The following is a 21,263-nucleotide window of genomic DNA, read 5'->3' on the forward strand; positions in this document are numbered from 1 at the left end:
AGTCCCAACAGTTCATTTTTGCCCTTGCTTCCCTTGCCTTTGGCGATGTTTCTAGGAAGAAGTTGCTTCGGCTGAGGTCAAAGAGGTTGCTGCCTGTGTTCTCCTTTAGGATTTTGATGGACTCCTGTCTCACATTTAGGTCTTTCAGCCATTTTGAGTCTATTTTTGTGTGTGGTGTAAGGAAATGGTCCAGTTTCATTCTTCTGCATGTGGCTGTCCAATTTTCCCAACACCATTTGTTGAAGAGACTGTCTTTTTTCCACTGGACATTCTTTCCTGCTTTGTCGAAGATGAGTTGACCATAGAGTTGAGGGTCCATTTCTGGGCTCTCTATTCTGTCCATTGATCTATGTGTCTGTTTTTGTGCCAGTACCATACTGTCTTGGTGATGACAGCTTTGTAATAGAGCTGGATGTCCAAAATTGTGATGCCACAGGCTTTGCTTTTCTTTTTCAACATTCCTCTGGCTATTCGGGGTCTTTTCTGGTTCCATACAAATTTTAGGATTATTTGTTCCATTTCTTTGAAAAAAGTGGATGGTATTTTGATAGGGATTGCATTAAATATGTAGATTACTCTAGGTAGCATAGACATTTTCACAATATTTGTTCTTCCAGTCCATGAGCATGGAACATTTTTCCATTTCTTTGTGTCTTCCTCAGTTTCTTTCATGAGTATTCTGTAGTTTTCTGAGTCCAGATTCTTTGCCTCTGGTTAGATTTGTTCCTAGGTATCTTATGGTTTTGGGTGCAATTGTAAATAGGATCGACTCTTTAATTTCTCTTTCTTCTGTCTTGGTGGTAGTGTATAGAAATGCAACTGATTTCTGTGCATTGATTTTATATCCTGTCTGTATGGATTTTTGTATTAACATAATTTATTTCTTGGAAAATTAAATCAGAATCCCAAATAGCATACAAAGAGGCATTCTCTATAAGGACATTTTAACAGTATATACCCATTTGCCAAAGGTGTTTTTTGCTGAATACATATACACTGTAGTTGGAATATTTTTTCAAAACTGAAACTCTATCCATTGAACAGTTCTGCTATTCCTCTTCCCTTCTCCCCTTGGAACCTCCATTTTTGTTTCTGAGTTTGATTATTTTAGGTACCTCATATAAGTACAATCATGCAGTATTTGTATTTTTGTGACTGGTTTATTTTAGTTAGCATAATGTCCTCAAGGTTCATCCATGTCAATCTATGGCAGGATTTGCTTCTTTCTAAGGCTTAATTCTCTCCCATTGTATATATATACACCATACAATCCGTTTACTTGTCAATGGACATTTGGGCTGCTTCCACCTCTTGGTTATTGTGAATAATGCTGCAATGAACATTGGGGTGCAAATATCTCTTTGGGATCCTGTTTTACATTTTTTGGATGTATATACCCAGAAGTAGGTTTGCTGGATCATATAATTCTATTTTTAATTTTTTAAAAAGATTTATTTATTTTAGAGAGGGAGCGAGCACGAGCACAAGGGGGAGAGGCAGAGGGGAAAGGAAAGAATTTCAAGCAGACTCCCTGCCAAGCTTCGAGTCTGACGCAGGACTTGATCCCATGACATTGAGATCACATCCCAAGCCAAAATCAAAAGTTGGACATTCCACAGACTGAGCCACCCAGGTGCCCCTTATTTTTTATTTTTTAAGGATCCTCCTTTACTGTTTTCCATAGTGGCTGTTCCATTTTACATTACCAACAACAGTGCATAAGGGTTCCAATTTTTACACATTCTTGTCAACATTTGTTATTTATTTATTTATTTTTTCAAGAGTGACCATCTTAATGGGTGTGAGGAGGTATCTCATTGTGGTTTTGATTCACATTCCTTAATAATTAGGGATGTTGAGTATCTCTTTTTGTGCTTCTTGGTCATTTGTATATCTTTTTTGGAGAAATGTCTGTTGAAGTCCTTTGCCCATTTTAAATTGGATTGCTTTTTTGTTCTTGTTGAGTTGAAGGGGTTCTTTATATATTTCGGGTATTAATGCCTTATCGATACAGAGTTTGCATGTTCTCCCATTCCATATATTTGTTGAAGATAGCTATTGTAAATGGGATTGTTTTCTTAATTTTCTTTTCAGATTGTTCATGGTTAGTGTATAGAAAAAACTCTTTTTTGTGTGTTGATTTTTGTAACCTGCAGCTTTGCTGTATTCATTTATTCTAACAGTATTTTGTATTGGAATCTTTAGCGTTTTCTACATGTAGGATCATATCATCTGCAAACAAATAATTTTACCTTTTCCTTTCTAATTTCAATGCTTTTTTTTTTTTCCTTGCCTGATTGCTCTAGCTAGAACTTCAATACCATATTGAATAGACATGATGAGAGGGGGCATTCGTGCCTTATTCCTGATCTTAGTGAATGAGCTTTCAGTGTTTCACCATTGAATATGATGTTAACTGTGAGATTCTATATATGGTCTTTATTAGATTGAGGTAATTTCCTTCACAATAAAAACTCTCAACAAACTAGGAATGGATAAATTCAGGGCAAACTAATACAATTATTGTATTTTCCAATCAATGAGGATGATCTATTTTTGTATTTACTAAGGTTTTTAATTTCTCTCACTAATATTTTATAATTTTTAATGTGGCATTACTGTACAAATTTCCTTAAAATTTTTTAAGTATTTGATATTTTAGTACTATTGTAAATTTATCTTTTTTTAGTTTTTAAATGTTACTGTATAAAAAATACAATTTTGTAATGTATAAAAAATACAATTGACTATAATATTTTAAAACTAGCTATCTTTTTATTCACTTATTAATTCTCATAATTCAACTATAGATTCTTGTGGATTTTCTATCTACACAGTCATATCTTTTTTGCATTATGACATTTTTCTTTATTTTCAACTTATATACCTTTTGCTTCTTTTTCTTGACTTACTGCACTGGTTAGTACCTCAATTGTAATCTTTAAATGAAATGTTGATAGCAGATTGCCTTTCTTAGTTCCTGATCTCACAGGGAAAGGTTTTCCCATTTTCCCATTAGGTCTCATATTTGCAAAAGTATTTTTCATAGATGCTTTATCAGATTAAGGAAATTCCCTTCTGTTTCTAATCCCTTCTGAATGGATGTTGAATTTAGAAAGTTCTTTATTGATGTTTAATTGACATATCACAAACTGCATACATTTAAAATACACAGTTTGGTAAGTTTTGACAATTTATTGTCCCTTGAAATCATTTCCATAGTCAAGATAATGGATATATCCATTATATCCAAGAATTTCCTTATTCCCTTTTTTCTTCCCTCTCTCTTGTCCTTACTTACCCCCACATCCTTGGGAAATGACTGATCTTTTAATTACTGTAGATTCGTTTATATTTTTTGTGGAATTATATATGAATGAGATTATATAATCAAAGTATATGTATTCTTCCTTTGGTCTGATTTTTTTCACTTAGCATAATACTCATGTTTGAGATTCATTCATGTTGTTTAGAGTATCAATAACTAACTTTTTCTTTCTGAGTTGTATTCCTTTATAGAGATACATCACAGTTTCTTTATATTTCATCTTTGGATAAATATTTGGGTTGTTTCTAGTTTTGGGCTTTTACAAATAAAGCTATTTTGAATATGTGTATAAATGTCTTTGTATGGACATGTACTTTCATTTCTCTTTGGTAAACACCTAGGAATGGTATGACTGAGTTATATTAGAAGTATAAGTGTAACTTTTTAAGAAACTGCTGTACTGTTTTCCAGAGTGGTTCTATCATTTTACATTTCTATAAGCAGTGTCTGACAGTTCCAGTCGTTCTGCATCCTTTTAACACTTGCTATGGTCAATCTTTTTTATTTTAGATATCCTAATAGATATATAATGGAATCTCTTGTGTTATTAACTTTCATTTCCCCATTATCTAATGATGTTGAGCATACTTTTTATGTGCTTGTCTATCATCTTTATGTATTTGGTGAATTGTCTGTTTTGAGGGATTATTTCACATTATTGAGTTTTGAGGGATTTTTAAAATATGTTTTGGGTATTTTTCAGGTATTGATTTATTATTTTTTCCTTCTAGTCAGTGGCTTGTCTTCTCATATTCTTAACGTCCTTCCAAAAGAGGTTCTTAATTTTCAGGAAGCCCATTTTATCAAAGTTCTTTGTTTTTATGGACCAATGTTATATCTAAAAATCTTTGTTTAACCAAAAGTCACAAAGATTTTTTCCTAGAAGTTTTATAGTTTTATGTTTTACACTTAGATCAATGATCCATGTTGTGTTAATTTTTTTTACCCTTTATTATTTTTATTTTATTTTATTATGTTAATCACCATACATCATTAGTTTTTCATGTTGTGTTAATTTTTTTTTTAAAGTTTTTTATTCATTTATTTGACACAGAGAGCAAGAGAGAGAGAGAGAGAGACAGAGAGCAAGCACAAGCAGGGGGAATGGCAGGCAGAGGGAGAAGCAGGCTCCCCGCTGAGCAAGGAGCCCAACATGGGGCTCGATCCCAGGACCCTGAGATCATGATCTGAGCCGAAGGCAGCCGCTTAACCGACTGAGCCACCCAGGCGCCCCTGTTGTGTTAATTTTTAAAGAAAGTATGAAGTACTGCTTGAAAGTTCATTATTTTGCATATGGATATCCAGTTTTCTGACACTGTTCTTTCTCCACTGAATTTTCTTTGCACCATCATAAATCATTTGGCCATATGTATTTTCATCTATTTTTGGTCAGTACCTATTCTTTTCCAGTGATTTATCATTAAGCCTCTATCACACTATTTTAATTACTATAGCTTTATAGTAACTCTTGAAGCCAGTACTATAAGTCCTTTGTTCTTCTTTTGCAACATTACTGAAGGTATTTTAGGTCTTTTGTATTTCCACATGAATTTGATAATCAAATTGTCATTTGTACCAAAAATCTTTCTGGAATTTATTTGAAATCTGTGTATCAATTTAGGGAGAATTGACAATATTAAATCTCCCAATCCATGAACACAGTTTATCTCCTGTTATTTAGGACTTTAATTTTATTCAGTAATGTTTTATAATTTTCAGTGTTATATGTCTTATATATCCTTAAGCATTTTATATTTTTCATGTTATTGTAAATGTTATTATTTTTAAATTTTCAATTTCTAATGGTTTTGTAGCTAGTATATAGACATACAATTGATTTTTATATACTGACCTTGTATCCTGCAACGTTTCTAAATTCACTTATTCTAATAAATATTTTAAAAATTAATTACATAGGATTTTCTTCGTAGATGATCAGATTGTCTATGAATATAAAAACAATTTTACTTCTTTATTCTTTATTTTATTTTATAAAATAATAGTAATGTCTTTCAAAGCCATCTGTTTAAAAGTTTAATAGCATTACCTGTGCTTTCGTTTTCATCTACAGATTATGACTGTACCCAATGACCCATATACTTTTCTCTCTTGTGGTGAAGATGGAACTGTTCGGTGGTTTGATACACGCATCAAAACTAGCTGCACAAAAGAAGATTGCAAAGATGTAAGTATTAAATTTTTATATAAATGACAAAAAATTAAGATTATAATTAAAATTGGACAGTAAGTTATCTCTGGGTTATAAGCTTATGGGTGAATTTGATTGTATTAAATTTTGCTGATCTAGCGTAATTACTCAGTGTTTTAGTCTTATATTTGGGAGTGATTTTTATTTTTTCTCTTCAAAATGCAATTTGCATTACTCAAATATTGTTTTTTCAACCGCTAATTAAATTTATATTTCCGTATGTATTTTTTATTTTGATTGGTTTATATGGAAAATGTACAATATTGTATTAGAAGTCAGTGTTGAAGTTGTGTAGCAAACTGTAAAGAAAAAAAGAATTTCCCTTAGAGGAATAAACTGCCGAGGAGGAATATTGACTGAGTTTATTTATTTTGGCCTCACAGAAGCTGAATTTGTTGGAAACACTGATAGAAATCTGAAAAATAAATTAAAAGAAAACCATGTTGTTTTCCCTTCTCATTATCATACTGAGTTAGGATTTCTGAAAAAGGTTATTTTCTTCTAAATAGAAGGAAAATGTTTAAATGTTAAAATATTTCAGTGTTTTAAATCTTTAGAGTAACCTCTCTATGGCAATGCTGTGTGTAACTGGTGTTGTTTTATCTTTTATAGGATATTTTAATTAACTGCCGACGTGCTGCCACATCTGTAGCTATTTGTCCACCAATACCATATTATCTTGCTGTTGGTTGTTCAGATAGCTCAGTACGAATATATGATCGGCGAATGCTGGGCACAAGAGCCACAGGTGAAAAGCTGTATATTAGAGAAAATACACGATTCTGTCAGTTTAGAGAATAAATCTTATGACATATTTGCAGTTCAAAAATTTCATTAGTTTCATAAAATTCAGTAAATATTTAAAATAAATTCAGTAAGTATTTAACAATATGGATTATTATAAGAAATAGCATTTTACTAGGGCACCTGGGTATCTCAGTTAAGCATCTGACTTTTTTTTTTTTAAGATTTTATTTATTTATTATGTCAAAGAGAGAGAGAGAGAGCACAAGCAGGGGAGCAGCAGACAGAGGGAGAAGCAGGCTCCCCGCTGAGCAAGGAGCCCGATGCAGGACCTGATCCAAAGGCTGACACTTAACTGACTGAGCCACCCAGGTGTCCCAAGCATCTGACTCTTGATCTCGGCTCAGGTCTTGATCTCAGGGTTGTGAGTTCAAGCCCCGAGTTGGACTCCATGCTGGGCATGTAGCATACATACATAAAAATAGCATTTTACCAAGTTTTTATGGCCCTATCAAGGTGATACTTTTGTAGTTTATCACTTTAAAAAGTTGTGACAGTTGATGTATTAGTTTCCTAGGGCTGTCATAATAAATTACCACAAATTGGGTGGCTTAAGATAACAGAAATTGATTCTCACATTTCTGGGGGTTAGATGTCTAAAATCAGGGTGTTACAGATTTTCTGTTGGCAGCTCTCAGGAAGACTCTTGCATGCTTCTCTCCTAGCTTCTGGTGGTTGCTGGCAGTTTTGGCTTTTAATTAATTAATTGATTATTATTTTTTAATTTATTTTTAAAGAAGATTTATTTATTAGAGAGAGAGCACAGAGGGAGAGTGAGAGGGAGAGGTAGACTCCCTGCTGAGCAGAGAGCTCAACGTAAGGCTCGATCCCAGGACCTTGAGATCAGGGCCCGAGCCAAAGGCAGATAGATGCCCAACCAACTTAGCCACTCAGGCACCCCCAGTTTTGGCTTTTAAATGTTTCCTTTCACTGTCTGCTTCCACAGGTACATGCCATCCTCCCCTGTGTATATCTGAATCCACATTTTCCTCTTCTTATTAGGACACCAGTCATATTGGATCTAGGGCCCACCCTAGTGCAGTATGACCTTATTACATCTGCAAAGACCCTATTTCCTAATATTCCAGAATCATTCTGAGTTCCAGATGGACATGAACTTGGGGAGGGAGGGGACACTATCAGCTCACAACACTTGGCTTTCCTAATTTCTCTTTGTGGTAGAGAGGAAAGTTAGGGAAGAACAGTGACTTGGGTACATGTTCATGTACAGCATTTGTTTATGCCCAGTTAAGTACTATTAGTGATGCTGCAGCACTGAAGTTGAATCTCTCTTGAACTCCTCATTTGCTCCTCATCCATTATGGGGTGAAACCACCTCTGAAATATTCAATTTAAAGCCAGCTTATTAGCATTTTCTCAGTAATGGAAGGCCAGGATTATATACCCATACACCCACCAAATATACATACATTTATACATCTTCACATGTTTTATATTGCTAAAAATAAAAGTGGATTTGGCCAGAAACTAACAATGTCAATCTCAGTGTCTATTTATTTCCAGTAAAAATGGACATAAGTTACTGAAATGGGAAGACTAGGTTGGGGGTGCCTGGGTGGCTCAATCATTTTGGTCATCCAACTTTTGATTTCAGTTCACATCATGATCTCAGGGTCATGAGATCGAGCCCTGAGTTGGGCTCCACGCTGGGCATGGAGATTCTCTCTCTCCCTCTCCCTCTGCCCTCCCCTCACTCATGTGCATACTCTCTCTCTTAAAAAGAAAAAAAAAGATTAAAATAAAAAGGAAGACTAGGTGTTTTATTGTTTTGTTTTTTGGAACTCTGAGAAATCTTATTGATTTGGATATGTGCTTTTAGGGGAAACAGTAGTAATATGAGATGAAATTATAGGCTAAATTATTCTTTTTCAACAGATGGGACACAATTGACATTTTGGGCAGGACAAGATCTCCTTGTGCAGTATTATACAGTTTTGTGAGACTCTTAGAATTTAGCATTCCCAGACGTCCAGGGGCACAAAATGCCAATTGGACCCGTCCCTATTATATTATATTGATGACTGCCAAAATTAATTAAAGTTGGAATACTGTCCCCACTCTGTTGTTTTATAAGAGGAAAATTTCACGACAATCAAAAATCTTTCAAAAACATAAGGGTGCCTGGCTGGCTCAGTCAGAAGAGTATGCACCTCTTGATCTCAGGGTCATGAATTCGAGCCCCACGTTGAATATAGAGATTACTAAGAAAAATAAATAAACTAAAAAAAAATTTTTTTAACCTAAAGCAAAAAGTAAATCATTTTAAAGGGAAAATGCACTATTTTATCTAGTATGCTAATAATAAATATAAGCTCACCTGTTTATATTATAAAAATTATATTTTCTTCATTGGGTGAAAATTTTTGGAAGATGATTTAGTGTAACTATAATCACAAATCATTTTAACTGATTAAATAACTCCTATTTCTAATAAAACATTTATTAATCTGTAAAACATTTATATAATCTATGTAATTCCAGCCACTCAGGACATTTTTTTTGGAGCTATGTAGTCTTTATACTATATTCTTTATTATTTTGTTATAAAATGAGACTGTTGAGAAAAGAGCCTCTTCTAGAAATAGAATATGATAGTTTGGAATTTATATTGCTACATTAAATCACATATCTCATAATTCGGATTAAGAGTTTTTAAAATGTTTTTCTTAAAAAATTTATACGACTTCCTGTTTTCTTATTTAGGGAATTATGCAGGTCGAGGAACTACTGGAATGGTTGCCCGTTTCATCCCTTCGCATCTTAATAATAAGTCCTGCAGGGTGACATCCCTGTGTTACAGTGAGGACGGCCAAGAGATTCTTGTTAGTTACTCTTCAGATTACATATATCTTTTTGACCCAAAAGATGATACAGCACGAGAACTTAAAACTCCTTCTGCAGAAGAAAGAAGAGAAGAGGTAAGTTGACCCAAAACCATATTCTTCATTCAGTTCAGAAAACACTAATTCAATGACTCCTGAGGCCTGAAGGGCTTCAAAAAATAGAATTGATTTTCAAGGTATTTATAGTCTAGGTTTTGTAAAAGGACATGGAATATATGTGAAAGAACAGGGGCTAATAATTAAGGATAAGGCTCTAGAAAAAAGTGTTGTGAAATATTTTTAAAGAGAAAATATTTAATAGCAAAATGTTTCTTTAACTTTATGGATGCACAGCAGTAAGCAAGAAATATCAATAGTTCTACCAGTTGTAGAAAAAACAATTAAAATAATAAAAAGTGGGATGTATAAACTCCCAAGAGACTAAATGTTTATGTTTACACACCAGTAGGAGTATTATCTGTTACCATTTACTATTTCAAATGTGGACAGCAATCCCCTTCTCTCCTGATCATGCTTCTCTGTCACAGTTAAGAACTAGTAACCTACATCCCTAAGTGCATTTTACAAAATGCATATAAGTAAGTGAGAATAAGGTAAGTTAAAGTACACATATACACACATACACACACACACACACACACATACACACACATAATGGGGAGAGGAGGGAATTGCTGTCCACATATGAATAGTAAATGGTAATAGGTAAAATCCTGTTGGTGAACATAAACATTTAGCCTTATTGAAGTATATATATCGCATTTCATATCTATTATATATAGATCCATATACACATAATATTATATATTGAAAATTAGGTGACTCTAAAATAGTGAACCATTGGGGCGCCTTGTAGGCTCAGTCAGTAGAGCATATGACTCTTGATCTTGGGGTTGTGGGTTCAAGTCCCACATAGTATAGGTATAGAGATTACTTAAAAATAAAATATTTAAAAAAATAAAGTAGCATACCATCTTCTTATTTACAAAAGGTAAAAACCAGAAATAATATATCCTTGAAGTATGCAGCAATAGAATAATATTTGTTTTAACCCATTTAGCTTCTTTCTCCAAAATATTTTTCACTTTGGCTTTTTTTTTTTAATGTCCTATGTTTAATCACTCTACTGTTTAGCTTGTAAATGTTTTTTAAATTACTGTTGCTTTATTAATTATAAGTGACTTTTTGGTATTGGACCAACTCCTATTAGTGAACATATTTTAAAGTTAATAAAGAACAACAATTTTTAATTCCTGTGATATCCAAAAGTATATCCAGTTCTTATGATTGCATGTGTAGATGGCTATAAAATTAGGGGAAAATCAGGATAACTTTATAAATATTTTTTGGGATTTTAAATGTGCCAGTGTATTTTAAGTGAATTAGGATATTGACAAAGAAAAGGGTATGCTGGCTAATGAAAGCTATTTTGAGTTTATTGGTCTTACTGAGAACATGAGATCTGCTCTTTCATTTTGTTGCTGCTATGTAATTCCTCTTGAGATATGTGCTCTAGTGTACAGTCCACCTCTGTGACTCTTACATAATGAAAGTCGGAAATGCAGAAACAGTTTAAGTGGGCCAACCAACTTTTATACCATAGAGTACTTAGCCAAAATGTGTTTGCATCAGAGTGAATGAGGCTGAGTCATGATCATTTGGTTATATTCTAAATATGGTTTTCTTAGTATTCTTTGTTGAATTAACTAAATTAAGAAAAATAATTCTGAAAATGGATTAAAATTATAAAAATAAATCATGCTTAGTATAATAAACCAACCAATTCACAGGTGTATATAGAAGAAGAAATTAGTAGTCTGTCCCCTTCTTAAGCTTAGCACCTTTTCTTCAGTGTTTTATGCTAAATCCTTGACAGTAGTGTTCAGACACACTCAACTCACCAAATATTTATTGGGCACCTACTTACACTAGATCCTGTAGAAACTTAAGAAACTCAAGGATGACTGTGACAAAGACATGGCCTCTCACTCAGGAATTTACAGTTTAGTGGAAATAGAGATATAAATAAATGAATATGTAAAACTTAATAGAATTATATATAAGAGTTATGTTCTATATAAGTAGAGCAAAGGAAGGAATAACATATTTTGATTAGAAATGTAAGAAATGATTGAACAGGATTTTAAGGTATAAATCAGTTTCACATAGTGATTTTTTTGTTTTAATGATATTTTTATATTTTCCAGATTCTTAATAAATATTTTTGTATTTTCTTAATTCTTAATCCTCTAAGAATTTCTCTTTCATTTTTCCCTTTAGTATTTTTTTCTTATTCAATTTTTTTACTTCTCATTTTTCTTTATTTTTGTATTCCTTTTTTTTTAAAGATTTTTATTTATTTATTTGACAGAGAGATATACAGAAGAGCACAAGCAGAAGGAGTGGCAGAGGGAGAGGGAGAAGCAGGCTTCCCACTGAGCAGGGAGCCCGATGTGGGACTCGATCCCAGGACCCTGAGATCATGACCTGAGCCGAAGGCAGACGCTTAACCATCTGAGCCACTCAGGCGCCCCCCCTTTTTTTTTTTTAATTGTCTTTGCTGTCTTCCTTTTCCTCTAATATCTATTTGACATTTTCCCCACCTGCCCCACTCCCATTATTGGACTACTTTGTTGAATCCAGTCTCTCATTTTCTCCTGTCCCCATGGTTTGTCCCGAAAATACATATCCCAGATCTGTAATACTACTTCCCATTCTGACTACCTCTACTACCCTGATCCAAGGCCTCACTGTCTGTCCTAGATTATTGTGGTAGCTTTTAACCAGTCCCCCTACTTTCACCCCCTAGCGCCACAGTCCTTTAGCTACATAGCAGCCCAGTGATCCTTTAAAACCAAGTCAAAGGGGCGCCTGGGTGGCTCAGTTGTTAAGCGTCTGCCTTCGGCTCAGGTCATGATCCCGGGGTCCTGGGATCGAGCCCCGTGTCGGGCTCCCTGCTCAGTGGGAAGCCTGCTTCTCCCTCTCCCACCCCCGCTGCTTGTGTTCCCTCTCTCGCTGTCTCTCTCTGTCAAATAAATAAAATCTTAAAAAAAAAAAAAAAAAAACCAAGTCAAATTATGCTTCTCTTCTGATCAACACTCCCAAGTGGCTCTCCATCTCCTCAAAGCAAAACTAAGGTCCCAACAGTGGATTCAAGAGCTTATATCATGTGGTTCTGGTGACTTCTACTGTTTTCTCAGTACTTCTGTACTCTGCTCTGGCCACCTCTACTGACTTATTCAGGCAGCCTGAACATGCTTCTCCCTTATGGCTTTTGCATTTACTGCATATGAAATGGTCTTCCCACATATCTGGATTTCATCTTCTCTTCCCTATTTTAGATCTTCGCCCTTGTCACGTTCTCAGCGAGGCCCTACTTGACCACCCTGTTTAAAATCGCAGCCCTTAACTCCCTGGTACTGCCCATCTTCTGTCTACTTAGTTTTTTTTCCCATAACACTTAACACTTTCTTTGTATATTTTACTTTTTTATCATGTATTGTTCATCTACTCCACTAGTTTATAAACTCTGGGACATTGGGGTTTTTACATGATTTATCCATTGATTTTTTTCCCAGTACCTAGAGTAGTGCCTGATACATAGAAGGTGCTCAGAATGAATTGTTGAATGAATTACTGCTTATAGCATTTTCAGTATTCTTGGCTAGGTTATTTTGCCTGTCTCAAAAACTCAAACTTGGGCCTGTTTTTAACTTGAAGATCTTGCTCCAGACATAGTTGCTGAGGTTATAAAACTAGTTCTTCACTTGTATAATATAAAATTCCTTTCTCATAACTATGGAGCAGGGCTCTTTTCTATTCTAAATATAGTTCACATACAGAGGGAGGCCCTCTGTTTCTGGAAATGATTGTTTGTCTAAGATTGTGGACAGCTGCCACACTAGGCTTTCTCTAATCTTCTGATCATTCTGTATCACACTTGTGGCTTCCTGTGCAGATTTTGCTCTTTGTTGCTTCTAGCTATATTTACATACTTAGGGAATTTGTAAGGGTTTATTTTCTGTCTTCTTTGCTGAGGGTGTAGAGATTTTTTTTTTTTGCATCTTGTTGCTCAGTATGGTTTCCAGGAGAAAACAGAAAATTTGCAGCTAAGCTGTCACCAAGTTTCTATCAAAATCTGCTTAATTGTCAGAAAAAAAAATCAATGAATGTTATGTTAAAAATAAAAATAAAGGGAGAGATCCACAAAATGGGAAAAAATGTTTGTATATCATGTATTTGATTTATGATTTAGAATCTAGTAACCAAAATATATCGAAACCACAGTGAGGTGCCACTTCGCACTTACTAGGTTGGCTAAAATAAAAAAAGTCAATAACAGTGTTGATGAAGATGTGGAGAAAGTGGAGCTTTCACACATTGCTGGTAGGAATGTAAAATGGTGCAGCTGCTTTGGAAAACAGTTTGGCAGTTCCTCAAAAGTTAAACATAGAGTTATCATATGATCCAGCAATTCCATTTCTAGATATATACTGAAGAGAACTGAAAACATATGTCCCCATAAAAACTTGCACATATGTTCATAGCAGCATTATTCACAACAGCCAAAAAGTGGAAACAACTCAGTGTTCATAGACTGATGAATGAATAAACAAAATATGGTATATCCAAATAATGGAATATTATTGAGCCATAAAAAGAAATGAAATAGATAGATGGTGCAACATGGATGAACTTTGAAAATATTATGCCATGTGAAAGAAGCCAGGTAGAAAGGGCCACATACTATCCCATTTATATGAAATGTCCAGAATGGGCTTATCCCTAGAGATAGAAAGTAGGTTAGTGGTCACCAGGAGCCGAGTGGCAGGAGAAGTGGGGAGCAGCTGCTCACAGCTCTAGGATTTCTCTTTGAGCTGATGAAAATGTTCTGGAATTCGTGGTGGTACAAGTGGTTGCACAGCTTTGTGCATATGTACCACTGACTTACATACTTCAAAAGGGTGAATATTATGGTATATGTGTTATCTCTATAAAAAATGTTAAAAATATAAAAGTTACAGAGAATGATCAAGAGTGTCAAGTGCCATAGACATCAAATGAAATAAGTTGTGGAAGGTGCCATTTGAATTGGCAATTGACTATTTATCATTTTATCACTGATCAGTGAACTTAGCCATTGATCACTCATTGGTGATATTGGTAAGAATGAATTCGGTGGAAAGATGGGAAGGTAAGGTGACTACAGTAAACTGAGGGAGGAATGGTAGATAAAGGTGGACTAAATATAGACTTCTTTTCAAGAAGCTTGACAATAAGCTTCAGAAAATGTGGGAAAAGAGTATAGCTGGGTAGAAGTATAAAATTGAGGTGTTTTGTTTGTTCAAAATGGTAAGAACCTTCAGCATATTGTAAGGAAGAAATGAGAGAGGAAATGAATGTATGTATGGGAAAGAGTAATTGTCAAAGCAAGGTGCTTGAGTAACTGAAGGAATAAAAAAGCACAGTGGAGAGATTAAGCTTAAACAAAATAATATATCTTCTGAGAAAGGTTAGAAGGAATTAAGAAGTTGTAGACTATCGATAAGTTTGTAAAATGCAGCTGAAGAAATTACTATCATTTCTGCAGGACTGACTTTTTTTTCTGTGAAGTAGGAGGAAGAGTTATTAGCCAAGAATGAGGGAAACGAGGTAGAGTAGAGACCCTGAGGTGAGTAGTGAAGGGTTGCAGTGGATAGGAGGACCCAGAGAGTAAACTGTCAATAATAATAAAATAGTGATAATTCCTACTGTCAGGTGTACTTTACTTTAGACTACATGTATCATCGTAATAGAAAACTCTAGCTCATTGTGGTTAAATAACTTTCCTGTTGTCAGCTGTAAAGTGATTAGAAGTCACATGTACGTGATTTCAAAGTTACATTCAGACTCTTTAGGGTGAACATGTTAAGGGTAGGCTGTACCATCAATAGATACCATCATTATAAGAGCTGTCTTTCATATTTTGACCTAGGATCTCTTTTGCGTACTCAATAAAGAAAGCAAGGGCATGGAAAGAATCTGTTAGACTTAAATCATGCTTTAAGACTTGAGCAAATGAGTTTTCTCTTCATCTTTTAGTTACGACAGCCTCCAGTGAAGCGTTTGAGACTTCGTGGTGATTGGTCAGATACTGGACCCCGAGCGAGGCCTGAGAGTGAACGAGAACGAGATGGTAACTCTGCTTTGGTCAGCCTTTTCTAATATGAAATTTAAAAAATTAATCTTTTAATTTGTTTCTGTTGGTTTTTTTTTTTTTTTGCTATTATAAGTGATGCTGAAACAAATATCCTTGTACATATATCTTACCATGCTTGTGCAAGTGTATCTGAGGATAAATTCCTAAAAGTGGAATGAACGACTGGTTCACTGGATAGTGCATTTTAATTTTGATAGCTATCAAATTGCCCTCCAAAATGAATGCACTTCTTTACATTCCTACTGGAAGTATGAGAATGCCCATTGCCATATAAAACACTGGACATCATCAAACTTCTTTAATTTTGCCTATTAGATATAAAGAGAAATGAAAACTCTTCAATTTCTAACCCAGGAGTTTTATAATAGGTAAAAAATTTTTTTTCCTTTTATCAAGTGCCTTTGACAAGCATAAGAAACTACCTTGGGAGCTTTAAGATGGTACACTTTTAAAATGGAATTAATCTGTGTGTATTTTAATAGTTGATCTGTAGCCAAAATCTTACTTTAATGACTTGTGAATTCTTTTAACATCAAAAGCATATTCCCCAATATATTATCCTTGGTATCATAATATATATTTAAATATAAAGCAACGTTATATAAAGGCAATAAAGTGTAAAATTCCATTTTCACAGAACATCCAAGAACAAATGATTTGCATTTTAAATTATATGATTGTAGAATAGAATTGTCAGTTTTGGTGTCATATTTAATTTGATAATTCCCTTAAGAGAAAACTCATATTTGAAGGAGGAAAGGAGTAGAGGGAAGAGACAAATATAATACTTTTTGGTTTTTGTTAATTTCAAATATATGGAATATGCTTACAGTGTGGTGAAAATAAATTGAGTTTAAGGAAATTTAAGTGAGAGGGCAAACCTTTCTTTTAATCGGTTCAATTTACAATTCATGAGCCCTTCCTAGCTGTGCACTGGTGGAAATAAAGATGTGGGTTGGGGTCAGGGTGGGAGGTGTGGAGGTACCTAAGAATAGACAAAGATGCAGGAGATGTAAATCCTATTCTTAAGGAACTCAAAATACAGATGGAGAGTCACTTACATAGACATTTACTATGAAATGTGATGATAGCTCTAATAGATTTTTATACATTCATAGAATTTATTTAGGCAATTTGATTCTTTTTTTTTTTAAATGCTCTCATTTTAAAGGCCTTAAAATCTGGGTTTTTACGTTAATGAAAGATCCTGACTTACTACTGATTCACTGATAAGACCTGTATTGTGATAGGTGAGCAAAGTCCCAATGTGTCACTGATGCAGAGAATGTCTGACATGTTATCAAGGTGGTTTGAAGAAGCAAGTGAAGTTGCACAAAGCAATGGAGGACGAGGAAGATCTCGACCAAGAGGTAATTTTTCTTATTAATTAAAGTCAACCAAAAGCTGGCAAAGGCTGTTTTATTGACGTTTGTTTTATTTATGTCATTCCATTTATACCATTTTATATCTATAATAATCATAGGTTCTTAACTATATTATGTGAAGCAGTAGAGGACCAAGGGTATTGGGTATTTGTCCCTTCATGTTCCAGTAGACCTAGCCCTTATTCTTTGCTTTTCTCAAGAAAAGTAAGAAAGTCTGATATTTCCCTCATATATCCCAATATATTTTTGTATGCATTCTGAGAATGGAAATATATAAAACTCTGTAAATAAAAAGTTTTATATAATGGAATAGTTTCTCCTTTATGTTACTTAGGCATTGGTTATTAATTGCTGTTTCTAGTGTTAGCTGACTTGTTTTCATATCTTGGTTCACTACTTTCTAGCTTTGGGGTCTTCGGCAAGTTACTTATCTCTGTCAAAAATGAGGAGTATAAAAGTTAACTCCTAATTGTTTCAAAAACCCAAAATAAAAAATTATATTGAATTTTTCCATAAATGATTCTTGTTAACTCCTCATTTCAATTAACTTTTTAAAAAATTCCTTGGACTGTGGATTTGCTTAAGAGTTGTTGAATTTGGGGGCACCAGGGTGGCTCAGTTGTTAAGCGTCTGCCTTCGGCTCGGGTCATGGTCCCAAGGTCCTGGGATCGAGCCCCGCATCGGGCTCCCTGCTCTGCGGGAGGCCCGCTTCTCCCTCTCCCACTGCTCCTGCTTGTGTTCCCTCTCTCGCTGTTTCTGTCAAATAAATAAAAATTTTTAAAAAAATCTTTAGGGGCGCCTGGGTGGCTCAGTTGGTTAAGCGACTGCCTTTGGCTCAGGTCATGATCCTGGAGTCCCGGGATCGAGTCCCGCGTCGGACTCCCTGCTCGGCGGGGAGTCTGCTTCTCCCTCTCCTGTTCCCCTCTCTTGTGCGCTCTCTCTCTCTCATTCTCTCTCTCAAATAAATAAATAAAATCTTTAAAAAAAAAAATCTTTAAAAAAAAAAGAGTTGAATTTGTGCTTAAATTTAAAATAAGAAATATTTAAATCATGGTGATTAAAAGAGAAAACTTCATAATCTCTGATAGTTGTATTTTGCAAGACATGAACTGGATTAGTCCATTCCATCTTTCTTTTAATAACATCTAGACTTGAGGGAAAATTGTTAATGTTTATGGACTATTCCTAATTATTATTTTGCAGATAGCACAAAGCCTAGCATAAGACATAGTAGACACTCAAGCCTTTTAAAACCATGACTGCATCATGTTAGTTTAGTGGTTGAGACATTATTGCTAATGAAGTAGGAATCAGGAACTTAATCTTATTCTGACCTATTTGTAACTTTACTCTTCCCAATAAAATTTTTCTTATATATTTATGAAAGACATTATGTTATGGAATGGAAATATATCAATAAAATTCATTCTCCTGGGCCCCTGGGTGGCTCAGTCGGTTAAGTGTCTGACTCTTGATTTCGGCTCAGGTCATGATCCTCAGGGTCATGAGAATGAGCCCTGTGTGGGGGCTCTGTGCTTGCCGTGGAGCTTGCTGAAGATTCTCTCTCTCCATTTGCCCTCCCACCCCCAGTCTTGTGCATGCTCTCTCTCAAAAAAAAATAAATAAAATCCATTCTCCGATTATCCAGTCATTAAATCAGAATCATCATCTTCAAGTTAAAGGGACTAGATGTTATTTATATGTAGGCATTTTACAACCTATTATTTAGCTTTGTCTAAATGAAGGTACCATATTGATCTTGAAAGACTGATTACTTTAACAACAGTGTTCTGTAGATAGATTTTTGCCCCTCTTGGTTAGCCTATTTGCTCAAAGGGATCCAACCACCACTGTTTGTGTTTGATATCCTGAAATTGTGTTTCTTTGTGTGTACATGTATGTACAAGTGTACATATATTTCTTGAACATACCTCTTTAGAGTAGCTGGTTTTGGAAAGCAGTTAGTATTTGAATTTGCATTAACATGTGTTTTTTGAAGGTGGAACGAGCCAGTCAGATGTGTCTGCTCTTCCTGCGGTCCCGTCAAGTACCGATTTGGAAGTCGGGGAAAGTGCAATGGAAGTAGATCCTTCAGCTGAACAGTCTCTTCAGCCTTCTACGTCCGCTGCAGTGTCAGCTCAGGCTCATTCGACATCCTCTTCTACAGAAAGCCCTCATTCTACTTCCTTGCTGTCTTCTCCAGACAATGAACAAAGGCAGTCTGTGGAGGCATCTGGACGCCATACGCATCATCAGTCTGGTGAGGATGCTACTCTTTCAATAGGCTGTGGTTCATCTGATGATTTCTGATAATGAATACGTCTTTGTGGGCTGGTTTGAAAGATACTAAATCACATGAACTTGTTCTTGCTGGAATAAATCAAAGTGACATGTAATATGTGAACATGTAACTTAAACACAAACTTCAAGTGTGCCTAACTTGCATGAATTTAACAAATATCAGAATCTTCAGTTTACCTAAGACAAATCTTTAAAAAATATAGGTACCAGCAGATAGTGTTTTGACATAGCTTCATGCAGTTGACTTAAAGATTACTTTTATAAGCCATTATAGACGAAAATGTCTTTCTAGACACTTGGTTGTACCTATATTATCAGTTCCTCTATTTATATTTTTTATTATTTTTCTTAACATCATGAAATACTTTAAATACATTCTTTGTGGTACATTTGGTAACATCTCTTGTTGACAACATATACAATTTACCAAAAGATTTATTTCTCCTATATTTCCATGAAAAAGAATTGTTTTAACAAGTCCTTGTTAAAACAAGGTACTTGATATTAGTGGAAAAAAATCAACTCCTAAATTCTGTTAAAATACTGTTTTCCTCTCGATATTAAAACTCCTCATGTTCAACTCCCCCCCTCCCCAACTATGGAATGTACTAGTATTTATAACAGTAATTTTCAGCAGATATGACTATAATTTACTTCACATTTTAAGTGTGTACACGTATTTATAATAACCACTAAGATTTTATTCATATTTTTCTTTGGGTTCTCCTAAAGAGGCATTTTACTTGACATATAATAAAAAATATTAGCAACTAGAGATACAGCTGGCAGGCCTAAGGTAAAGCCTATAAAAAATTCCTAATAGCGTAACTGCCAAGCTGTCACTTTATTCTTGCTTCTCTGAAATCTGATACCAGATCACCAAATACAGGGTGTTTTAAATTAGGCATTCTTTTATCATATATCCCATTTTTGGTAATTCATTTCAGTTTCTATGGGAATAGAAGCCAGAGTCAGTTATGTAACTATTAAAACTTGTGCACAGTTTATCTGTAATAATAAGCTAAAGCTGAGCTTTAAAGTCAGGTTTTCCACTGTCTAATTGACATAGTTAGCATTTCAACTTATGAGAAAGTAAAATATTTTGGAGTGTTTGGGAAGTAGGGACAGAATCAGTCCAAAGTTTGTCAAAGCAGGTAAAATTGGTAAAAAAAAAAAAAAAAAGAATTTTAAAGTAATAACATTCTTGGAAATACTCTTAAAGATTCTGATCAATTATAAGTTATTGGGAAAACTTAGCAAGAAGATTCCCTAGCTTTTATTCATGTTCCACTGAATCCAAACTAATTCCAATTGTTTTTTAAACACATTTCTGAGTAAAGTACTTAGTTTAGAGTTTCATTTTTCTTTTTTGTTACAGATATTTAACACAATTAATATTGCATTTCAGATTGCTAAATCCCTTTCAGTATTTAATGTAAGTATTAAGTAGTCATTTGAATCATCAAAATAGAAAAAAATTTGTGATGATCATGCAGTCATTGTCTTGATCATTACTTGGCACCTTTGCCTGTAATTTTTTTAAAGGAGTTAAGGAAGTATTTTTAACTGGTCTCTACCGGTTGAAAGAATTTTTGTTGACTGCACTATGGAAAATCAGAATACTTCCATTATTACGAAGATAGGGTCAGTATTGAAGAAAATGATTTGATGTTAGATGTAATATCTAAAGATTATGCCTGGAATTGTTTTGACAACAAGCCTTTCATTATCCCAGAGTACAACATTTTAACAATAAGGACTTAATGAGTTTTTTCTGTTTTGTTTTGTTTTTCCAATCTCTTCTGCACTTCTAGGTTCAGATAGGTTTATGGATACTAAGAATTGTCCATGTGGTTGGGGGGGGAGTATCATCTTAGAGCCATGATTTTTATTACAAACATACCTCATTTTATTGTGCTTTAGTTTGTTGTGTTTTCCATATATTCTGTTTTTTACACATTGAAGGTTTGTGGCAACCCTGTGTTGAGCTAGTCTATTGGCACTATTTTTCCAACAGTGTTTGCTCGCTTCACATCTGTGTCACATTTTGGTAATTCTCACAGTATTTCAAACCTTCTCACTATTATCATATTTGTTATGGTGATCTGTGATCAGTGATCTTCGATGTTACTATTGTCATTGATTTGGGGCACCGCAAATGCCACCTACATAA

At 34.5% G+C, this 21,263-nt stretch overlaps 1 protein-coding gene across 7 annotated transcripts in view; it reads left to right on the forward strand.

The window, feature by feature from the left end:
• Positions 1-21,263, forward strand: part of DCAF6 (DDB1 and CUL4 associated factor 6) — a 102,440-nt gene that overhangs the window by 13,286 nt on the left and 67,891 nt on the right. For all 7 annotated transcript variants that reach the window (XM_081824541.1, XM_081824542.1, XM_081824543.1 and 4 more), the window contains 6 exons: positions 5,400-5,513; positions 6,150-6,285; positions 9,066-9,280; positions 15,287-15,380; positions 16,655-16,774; positions 18,789-19,049. In XM_081824541.1, the coding sequence (XP_081680667.1) occupies positions 5,403-5,513; positions 6,150-6,285; positions 9,066-9,280; positions 15,287-15,380; positions 16,655-16,774; positions 18,789-19,049 (937 nt within the window). In that variant the 5' untranslated portion in view covers positions 5,400-5,402. The remainder of the gene's footprint in view (positions 1-5,399; positions 5,514-6,149; positions 6,286-9,065; positions 9,281-15,286; positions 15,381-16,654; positions 16,775-18,788; positions 19,050-21,263) is intronic.

The sequence above is a fragment of the Leptonychotes weddellii genome, chromosome 6 (assembly GCF_054177405.1).
Source record: "Leptonychotes weddellii isolate Sample4059 chromosome 6, ASM5417740v2, whole genome shotgun sequence".
In the NCBI taxonomy this organism is placed as follows: domain Eukaryota; kingdom Metazoa; phylum Chordata; class Mammalia; order Carnivora; family Phocidae; genus Leptonychotes; species Leptonychotes weddellii.